The following is a 10,125-nucleotide window of genomic DNA, read 5'->3' as shown; positions in this document are numbered from 1 at the left end:
TTCATCTTTATCTTAAATGGCTGTTCTATTTGTATTTGTTATACTTGACCTTTATGTTTGATGAATGTTTGTAAAAAGAAAAGACAAGACAGACACAAAATTTGAATAAAATGGTGCCTGTAACAAAATGACGAACTTCTGTTGCTAAAACTGTTTAGATGGTAATATTTCTAAATATTACTTAAAGCATCGGCCTCAAAAAATCCACATCGGTCAAGCCCTAATAAATACTGTATATGGCGATAGTGCAGTTTACCTGCAGGGTTTCAAATCGGATTTGATTTCTGATGGGACTGTGCTCGACATAGTAGTCCTGGTCTGGAAGCATATAGAGCAAATACACCATCTTGTAGGCTTCCACGGTGCGTTCCAAGAAGAACACTAGGAGCGCACACGCCCGACACACTTCCAGATCGTTGGGGAGGAGGCCAGCAATAGTTTTATAGATCAGCGACTTGGTGATAATGTCACATGGGAGACAAGATTTCAAGGCATCCGTGCAAAGCTCCACGCAAAACTGGACCCCGTCTTCACCCAGCTGACAAGACAGAAACACAAAGAACTTGAAGAAGAGTATCAGAACTTGTGATTTGGATAAATAACCAATACATTTACATCTGTACTATTCCCACCTCTTGTATTACAACTCTGACAAACGGGAAGACTGAGTTGACATTGGTGGCAGACAGCATTAGCTGACGGCTTTCCTCAAGAAAAGCTTGTTTGGAAGTATTCAGCCGATTGTGAAGTTGGCTCCACACAAAAACAAGTTCCCTGCACAGGGGCACAAGGGGGGGGGGGATGTTAATACACCATTACAACATAAAACTGAATTTTAATTTACCCACCATAAATAGTACATGTCTCCCCTGCAGAGTTGTTGGGAGAGGAACACCTGGCAGAGGGCTAACAGCATCTCGTTTGATTCTTCATATTCTAAACTGCAGATGATGTGCACTGCATCTTTACCAGTGAGGTCAGCAACCTGAAAGAAACATTTCAGATTAGTGCTATAAGTTAAATTATCCAGGTACAGTTAATGACAGCAGGGAAACATTAACAATCAACTGCCCGCCTCCTTTCCACCTACCTCTTTAAGCAGCTGATTGTATTGCTGTTTGTAAAGCCATGTGAGGTAGACCTGGAGGAAGAACAAGTGTTTCCCTGCCGTCGGATGACAAATACAACACTTAGCCAGGGCTAAAGCCTCACTGACGCGCTCGCGGCATAGAAGGTAGCGCAACCGAAGCTCCAAGAACACTGGCAACTCAGAACTGAGGAACCTGTCCACTGAGAAAAAGAAAAATCACAAGGTTTCCCAGTTATATATACGCCAGTTCTTAGCTATGAATACGATTGGGCAAAGGAGCTCATTAACTGTAATGGTGTTTAACAGGCTTTTGTTTGTTCACCAGCGATATTTAGAGAAAGCAAAACATTTATTTGATTAAGATGCCACACAATGCATGGTGGCAAAAAAAACAACAGTATTTGCAGTGTGCATTTTGTATCAGCAAAATAAGAATTCAATTAACATGGGGAAAGCAACCTAGGCTAATGATGTAACAACAAATATCATCTACCTTCATTCTGAGGTACACTGGAATCGCTGAGTATTTGCTTCAGGGTTGTATTGGCCCAAGCGCCTCCTGCACGAAGCAAAGGCTCAACCTGAAGTAGGTGAACATTCTGATGCCTTAAAAGGGCAACATGGCATTCCTACAATAAAACAAAAACAAGACAGATTAATAATGGGTTATCTATTAATCGTTTATAGCATGGGTGTCAAACTCCGGTCCTTGAGGACCGCAGTCCTGCAGGTTTTGGAGGTTTCCCTCTTCCAACAAATCAGCAGGATTGTTAGGCTTATGCAGAGCTTGCTGATGAGCTGATCATATATCAGCTGTGTTGGAGAACGGAAACAACCAAAACTTGCAGGACTGCGGCCCTCCAGGACCGGAGTTTGACACCTATGGTTTATAGTAATGTACAGTGTTAAGATAAAATAGATAATGTCTTTGTGGCCCCTGTGGCCAGGCCACTCTTGGAAAAGACATTATTAATCTAAATGAGTTTCTTACCTGGTTAAATAAAGGAAATGAAAAGATGACAGTCACAACACATTTCGGTAAGATAGAGCTTTTGCACCGACGTCACGTGATCACGTGACTACCTATGATGGACGGCGGAAGGAAATGACTGTTGAATGGAAGTGGACGTGACCCGGAGCGACTTAGTGACTGTTATTTTACTAATTAAAAGTTATTATTGCCCATCGGGCCATGGAATCTATTGCTTCAACCGAAGTTTGCTTGTGAGTCGCACACATTTAGTCGGGACTCATAGAGCGCAATATTTACTTAAGTTGGAGATCGCTAATTTGAAAACAACCCCTTACCTTCTGTCGCCTGCTCTTTTTACCAAGTTAATCAAATCACTGACTTTGCTGGATTTTACTGCGCACAACCTATATCATTATGTAGTCAATGCCGTATGTCCTCCTTACACCGGGGCGGATTTAAAAGCTTGTCGCTGGCGGTCTCTGGGACGAGATGCTACGCTCACATACGGGGGACAATATACCTCGTAATGCAAAGGTAAAACTTGTTTATCATGCTAACTGACTTATTTTTAAATTGTCCATTCTATATTGAAGCACTATGATGATGTTATGTTATGCTATGTTGATTAGCATGGAACAAATGACTATTGTAGTGGCAAGCTATGCAGTAATTTCATGATTATGACTCCGAAGTATTGAGCTCCAGAGACTGGAAAAACTCCAAGCACTATGACCAAATTCCCCATTATTAAAAAGTCAAAGGCACTTAGTTTTGAAAAAGGTACACTTTAAACAAAGCTGTTAGTACGTGCAGTTGGAGTGGACGCTAACTGACTCGTTAATGTGATTTGAAGCACGTAATTCGACACCTCTGTTACAATCTTTGTCAGAGTGTATGTTTGCTAGTAAAATATATGAACATTGATCTACTAACCTCGTAAAAGATGCTCGCTGCAAATCCGCAAATACTTTTGAGGGCTGCCTGGAGTCTTGCTGCTACCATCGACGTCTTTTATCTTCATCAGTAGGTATGCGATAAAAAGCTACGTTTGGTTTACACCCTTTCTTGTCTATTAGTACAACCGACCATTTTACAAGATAATCGATTAGATACAGGACTAAACACTGTATGAGATTCAATGGATCTGTACGAGGCAAGTGGTTCTTTTGCCGTCCACCGTCCGGGAGGGGGCGTTCCTATGAGGGCTGTGGCGTCACGTGCAAAAGGTCTATAACAGTATACACACCCATCCAATAGTATTGGAACCGTGATGCCTATTCTTTTATTCTTTGCTGTAGACTGAATTTATGAGTTTGACAAAAGATTAATCAGAGACATGAGATTAACATTTCAGTTTTCATTTTCATTTAAGAAAAACCCACAATGATAACTGAAGGAATCTGAAACTGAAGAAATGACTGAAAACCAGGCATTGCTTAAGTTACGGTTCAACTGAATTATCTTGAAAATCAATCTTTGATTCATGTCTATCAAACTTTCCCCCAGAACTTTTTTTGTTTGTATTTTTTTTGTCAAATTGCAGCATGGCCTTCCTATTCTTCTTGGTAATGATTGGTTTGCATATTGTGGTGTATATTTTGCCAGCGTCGGGCGAAATCATTGTAACTCCAAAATCATCACTTTTTAGGGGACCAAAAACCAGCACGATATTTTAACCATTTATATTGGATTGCCAACAGAGCAAGCCACTTCAACACTTTTGTTTGGTCAATAATTCGTAAAAATAAATAAAAACACACACACGAACTAACCCAATAATAACATTGATGTGTGAAAACAAACAAACTGATCAAATGTTGACTTAATTTTCAGCCTGAGTTCAGCGATAATCTTTTGCCCGTATTGTTTTTTGTTGTTGCAAACAGTAGATTGTAATCCCTTTCACTCCTGCTCTACGGAGCTTCTTGGTACTACTAACAGTAGTTTGGTCTTTCTTGACAGCTCTCAAAATGGTGGCCTTCAACGGCTGTTGTTTCCCATGATCACAATGACTTGTCTTTGTTTGAGCCATATGAAATTTTAATTTTGCAAAGACTGCATTGCACCATTCCCCCAAATTATGTACTCCATTAAAATGGGTTCAAGTTTGACTTTGTCGCTTATTCTTTTCAGTACCTTACCTGCGTGTAGTCTATCCCTATAGAGCAATGCTCTTTAACGCGCTTGTCTCTCACTTGCGCTAGTTCGTGTGCTCACTGTGTTGTGTGTTTGTAACCTTAGATTTCCTCATTCTGCTTCATGTGTACACAAAAGAAACCACACATCTGGACCTATGACGTACGGCTTAAAAAAAAAAAAGGACGAGAGAACAAAGAAATCGTCTCCCAATCGGATCGGCTCCTGTTCTGTTCATGGAGATAAATCTAAAAACCAATTATTTAATGACCCATCACAAGTTCAAACAAACGGTCTCCTCAGCCGTGTAGCAGATTGAGATGGAAATATTTGGAAACAATTGCTGAAATGATTTTTGCTTGTCTCGTTTGTCTCTTCATTAAACCAAAATGTTTTCAGTCCACAGCAAACAACAGAACCGGTTATTTGAATGGTGTGTATGTTCAAATTTCAGTCAGAAATATCCACATACAGCAAATCGTATTCACCTGGAATTTAACAGAGAAGTGTTTCAATGGCTCTTCGTGGAAATCTTGCTCGTCAAAGAAAAGCAGCAACTCAAAAACACTCCTGTGTGAAGACCAAAGAAAAAATGGGCCAATCAAGAATGTTTTCTGCACAACAATGTTTATGTTTTAAATGAATCAGGGGAATCACTGAAGCTGAATACGCCTGAAGTTGTACAACACAAATTTAACCAAATATGGGAAAATAGCCTGTGTACCAGGTACTGGTGCCGTACCTAAGTTAATGTTTTATCATCTGTGGTGAACAATTAATCTTATCTTTCTTCTTTTCTTTTTTTTACATTTGTACAACAATGAAAAACAAAATGTTAAAAGGTTTTTCAATGCCGACTGAAAACAGTCGTATCCAGTGGTGTCCATACTCAGTTCGGAGTCCTGCAGGTTTTGGATGTTTCCCTGCTCCAGGATCGTTATCAGGCTTGTGCAGAGCTTGCTGAAGAGCTTCAGGTGTGTTGGAGAAGAGAAACATCCAAAAACTGCAGGACTCCGGCACTTGGGGACCAACTTTGGACACCACTGGTCTAATCCTATTTCTAAAACCTCTTGCAAACCTGAAAAAAAATGAAGGTTGCGGGCCTTTTTTGTATACCACCCAAGAGGTTTCTATGCAACATCTTCAGTTGGGAAGCCAAAGTTCACATTAAAGCAATGGAATGGAGTCTAGTTTATATGTAAAGAAAGGCACCGTGTTTGAGTGTACTTACAAGGCCAAACTACTGAGCGTGCGGAGCACATGATCGCAGCTTGATGTGAAGGACGATGAGGTCCGAGTGAAGTGGCACAGGGCCGTCTCGAGGATCCTGAGCCGAGGGAGTGGCGTCTGCCAGCGAGAGGCGTACTCCTCCACCAGCTGCATGAACATACAGACAAAAACAGATGTGATTTAGTCCAGTGATTCCCAACAATGGTGCTGTGGCAACCGAATCTGGCATGACAGTTCATCAGAGATGCTGCAGGAAATTTTCCAATTTCACTTAATTTGTCTAAAAAGTATCATATTTTGAGCGTGGCTCTGTGGTCGAGTAGAGTGGTCGTCCCGCAACCCAGAGGTTGTGGGTTCGATCCCATTCCATTGTGACCACGAGCAAGATACTGTGAACCCCCAGTTGCTCCTGATTCTGCGTCATCAGTAGGTGAATGAGTAGTTGAATATAAAGTGCTTTGGAGGGCCTTGTAAGGTGGAAAAGCGCTATATAAATGAAGTACCATTTACCATATTTTTCAGAATATAAGCAGGGTTTTTCCTGTGTACAAAACTCAGAGGCGGCCACCTCCACCTTACTTGCTCACCACCTCCAGCCTGAGTGACTGATAATGAATGAATTCTTTAACCTGATAAGTGATATTCTTATTGGAACTATTATTCATATTATTGAAACATGGAATTACTGTATGTTGCATGTAAAAAATGAAAGCAAGTCAGTTGAATTTACAGAACGCATGCACGTCATGGCGCATGGTCAGGATTAGGAATGTTCGATACCACTTTTTTCCCAACCGATAGGCAACACTTGAGTAGTCACCGCTACTGATACCAAATACCGATACCACTAGTAAATAAAATTCCCCACCCATAAATGACAGATAATTTTAAAGAACAAAAGAAAGACCTATATATCCCCATATATACTATTTTTCCTTAAAAATGCATGAAGTTAATGTCAACTTTGAATTCGTATAATTTCTAGTCCCTTATAGTAAAACAGCAGCAGGAGGCCGATAATGGTATTGGTCACCGCCCTGAGTACCGATACCTTAAAATTAGACTGGTATTGGCACCGATACCGATACGTGGTATTGGTGGTCACCCATCATAGTCAGGATGATAATACCTCTGCCTTAATTTGAGCCAGGAAAAACCCTGATAAGTCACACTTTTTTCCCCCCAAGTTTGGCTGGTCCTGCGACTTATACTCTGGTGGTATACACTATCTATCTATATCTATATATATATATATATCAAAATATGTTATAGCCTTGAAGTGTACTTTGCTGTTTCAATTTGCCTGAATTTCCCAACAATTATTATTGTGACTGTGCCAAAATGTGAGTTTAACAACTTAATGTAAAGCACTAGTGTACTGTGAGTATTTGTTTGCCCTTGAGTCATATCAGTTTGTGCTAGCGCATCATTCAGGCCAGTATGCTAGCAAATACTCTTGTTAAGTCTCTCGCGAAGGTAATCAAGATCAACCAACTCCGTAAAGAGCTGAAGTCCCTTAGGAGCCAGAACATCATCAGCACCAAGCCCGAGTAGAGTTCCATACAAGGTTTTCAAACATTGCCCCCAGCTTCTGGAACGTCTTTGGAAGATCCTGAGAACCATCTGGAGAAGAGGGATTGTATCTCAGCAGTGGAGATACGCAGAAGGCGTTTGGATTCCCAAGGAGGAGAATGCAAGCAACATCGAGCAGTTCAGGACAATTTCACTCCTCATCGTTGAGTGAAAAATCTTTTTCAAGATTGTTTCCAATCGCCTGATGGGATTTCTCCTAAAGAACACCTACATAGACACCTCAGTGCAGAATGGAGGAGTCCCAGGGTGCATCGAACACACGGGGTGGCGACACAGCTGTTTAGGGAGGCACGAGAGAGCAAAGGAGACACAGTAAAGAAAGTCCACACACTGCCATGTTGCCATGATGCATCTTCTGTCAACACAAGGTCCGTTGTGGGCATTATGACGTCACAAATATGCGACACTCACACTACCATAGGAGAGGGGAGGGGTTGAGGAGTTGGACACAACTTGAGCCAAAACCACAACAGATGGACCAACGCGGTAAGTTTATTATTATTGGTGAACTTCTGTATTATCGGGTCTATCTGTGTGATGTCAAATTGGTCGATAATTGCTGATATTTAATCGGCCACCGATATTATCGTGCATCCCTAGTAGAGAATCACCAATTCCTCCAATGTTGCGCAGAAAGATAGTGGAGAAATATCAGAAAGGTGTTTACCAGCGAAAAATTGCAAAAAGGTTGAAGTAATCATCATCTACAGTGCATAACATCCTCCAAAGAGTCAGAAAATCTTGAACAATCTCTGTGTGTAAGGGTCAAGGCCGAAAAATCGTACTGGATGCCAATGCAGAAAGGTATATACAGATTGGAGAACAACATATGCTGCCGTCCAGGCATAATCACTTTCAGAGAAGATCTTGCATTTCTCAACACGATAATGCCAGACTTCATGCAGCACCAATTACAACATCATGGCTGCTTGAAATGGCCAGCCTGCAGTCCACTTCTTTCACTTCGAGAGCACATTTGGCGCATCATAAAGGGGAAGGTGCAACAAAGAAAGCCCAAGACAGTTGAACGGTTAGAAAGACGCGCGCAAGACAAGAATGGGACAGCATTCCTATTTCTAAACTTGAGAAACTTGTCTCCTTGATCCCCAGACGTTTGCAGACTGTTGTAAGAAGACGAGGGGATGCCTCACAGTGGTGAAAATGACCTTGTCCCAACTTTCGGGAGATTTGTTGACACCGTGGAATTGAAAATCAACATAGGTTTCCCTTAAAATGATAAATTTTCTCAGTTTAAACTTTTGACCTGTTCTCTATGTTCTATTCTGAACAAAATATTAAAATGTGGCACTTCCACATAATTGCATTCCATTTTTTTTCACAATTTGTATACTGTCCCAACTTTTTGGGAATTGGGTTTGTACTAACTAAGGGTTGATGGTGTATTTTGACTGGAGAAGATTTTGTCTAGTTATTTATGATTGCATTATTATTATTTTGTTGGTGTTTTGTGTACATATTTTGTGTTCTGTTTTCTGTAAATGCTGTTATTTGTATTTGCCTTTATTTGGCCTTGTTTTACTCTGCTGCCTGCAAAAATGTTGGCATTGCAAATGAGAATTTGTTCTCAATTGCCTTATCTGGATTAAAATAAAGGTAAAAAAAACATTTAAAAAAAATAGGGCTGCAATAAACAATTATTTTAGTAATCGATTGTGTCAATTATTTTGTCGATTAATTGTAAATTGCTTTGATAAAATGTTTAAATTCCCATTCCTTTATTCAAAACCAGCACATTACTCCATTTCAAATTGACAGTGCAGACAATGCACAGACAAACATTAATTATGATTCAGTTACTGGTTTGGTTTGTAATAATATGTATGAAAATAGGCAAAAAGTTTGATCATTGTTTTCCAAAGTAAAAGTAAATCTTTTTAAAAAAGAATCCACTTTTCATGAACGACTACAGAAATAGGAAATTTACTGTTAAGAAGCTGAAATTCCAAGCACTTTGACAAGATTAAATTAAAAAGGTATCTAAATAATTCATCAATTATCAAAAATTATCAATTAATTTGGTAACAAAAATTTGTTCCCCCCCCCAAAAAAAATCACTGCACCTGTAAATATAATAAAAACGTACCCCCCCCCCCCCCCCCCAACTTTAACATTTTGATTTTGTTTGGAACATTTGTCTCAGCCAAAACAAACACCCACCACCAGAAATACACCAAATACTAATATTTTTAATATCACTGTTGATAGTATGTATTTTATATGTATACATCATATTTTCTTCGAATAGTTTGACAGAACGCCAAACTTTTTTCAGATGACATATTACGTATATGATGACATATGACATATATGATGTTTCAAATATAAACATGTGTGTTGGCTCAGTCAATAAACATTTAGAAAGTTATACTGTTATAGAGAATTTATAGCAAAATGAATCAATCTACGGATTATCTCCACCCCCTAAATGACATCGAATGATCTGTTATCTAAACGGATTACAATTTAGTTTGGCTAATTGATAACTGTTTGAAAAATGTATCGACAACCAAGACTTGTAACTAGGACCTGGGGATGCAGTAAATATGTAAATGCCAAGTGCAAACCACTGCCATTTCCTGAGCAGAGTAAACATTTGACGAAGTTTGTTAGTAAATTCGTGCTCGCTTGCTCAGGTGTAATAGCAGCAGGCTAGCCGTACAAAACCGACATCGCCAGAATAACACTTGAATTGGCGTTTCTTTTATATTTTTATTGTAGTGACTAACATTTGTTACGAAACCATGTCTGTGATTTAAATGGCATCGACTAGTTGCTACTTGCAAACGCTCACAATTATAGCGGCTAAAAGCTAGCCGTCCAGTTCTGGGGGAGGGGAGTAGGCTAACATACATGCTAATGCCTTCGACAACAAATATGTCAATGACGCGGACTACCTACCTTACAATAGTCCGAACAGAACGTTTTGCTGTCTACCCACAGGTCGTCACTTGAATAAGAACTTAACAGTGACTGTAATTGTTTTTCTAGCCCCTCCAACTCCAGCAAACTGCCCTCCTCCGCCATACTAGCTGCTTAGGCTCGCTCGTAACTGCCCAGCCAGCAGCCAGCAGCCTGAGCCACT

The 10,125-nt window shown here is 40.0% G+C and overlaps 1 protein-coding gene across 1 annotated transcript in view; it reads right to left on the bottom strand.

The window, feature by feature from the left end:
• The window catches only part of LOC147179504 (uncharacterized), a 19,843-nt gene extending 9,718 nt beyond the window's left edge, over positions 1–10,125 (bottom strand). The window contains exons 1-8 of the mRNA XM_086067605.1: positions 9,942–10,125; positions 5,431–5,576; positions 4,688–4,769; positions 1,584–1,719; positions 1,091–1,290; positions 849–985; positions 633–774; positions 257–538 (exon numbers count right to left, since the gene is read on the bottom strand). Of these exons, the coding sequence (XP_085923731.1) occupies positions 257–538; positions 633–774; positions 849–985; positions 1,091–1,290; positions 1,584–1,719; positions 4,688–4,769; positions 5,431–5,576; positions 9,942–10,067 (1,251 nt within the window). The 5' untranslated portion in view covers positions 10,068–10,125. The remainder of the gene's footprint in view (positions 1–256; positions 539–632; positions 775–848; positions 986–1,090; positions 1,291–1,583; positions 1,720–4,687; positions 4,770–5,430; positions 5,577–9,941) is intronic.

This window comes from Leptonotus elevatus, chromosome 2 (assembly GCF_054856555.1).
Source record: "Leptonotus elevatus isolate MCC_2025b chromosome 2, RoL_Lele_1.0, whole genome shotgun sequence".
NCBI lineage: Eukaryota > Metazoa > Chordata > Actinopteri > Syngnathiformes > Syngnathidae > Leptonotus > Leptonotus elevatus.
The sequence above is the reverse complement of the archived record's forward strand: the minus strand, read 5'-3'. Positions and strand labels throughout refer to the sequence as shown.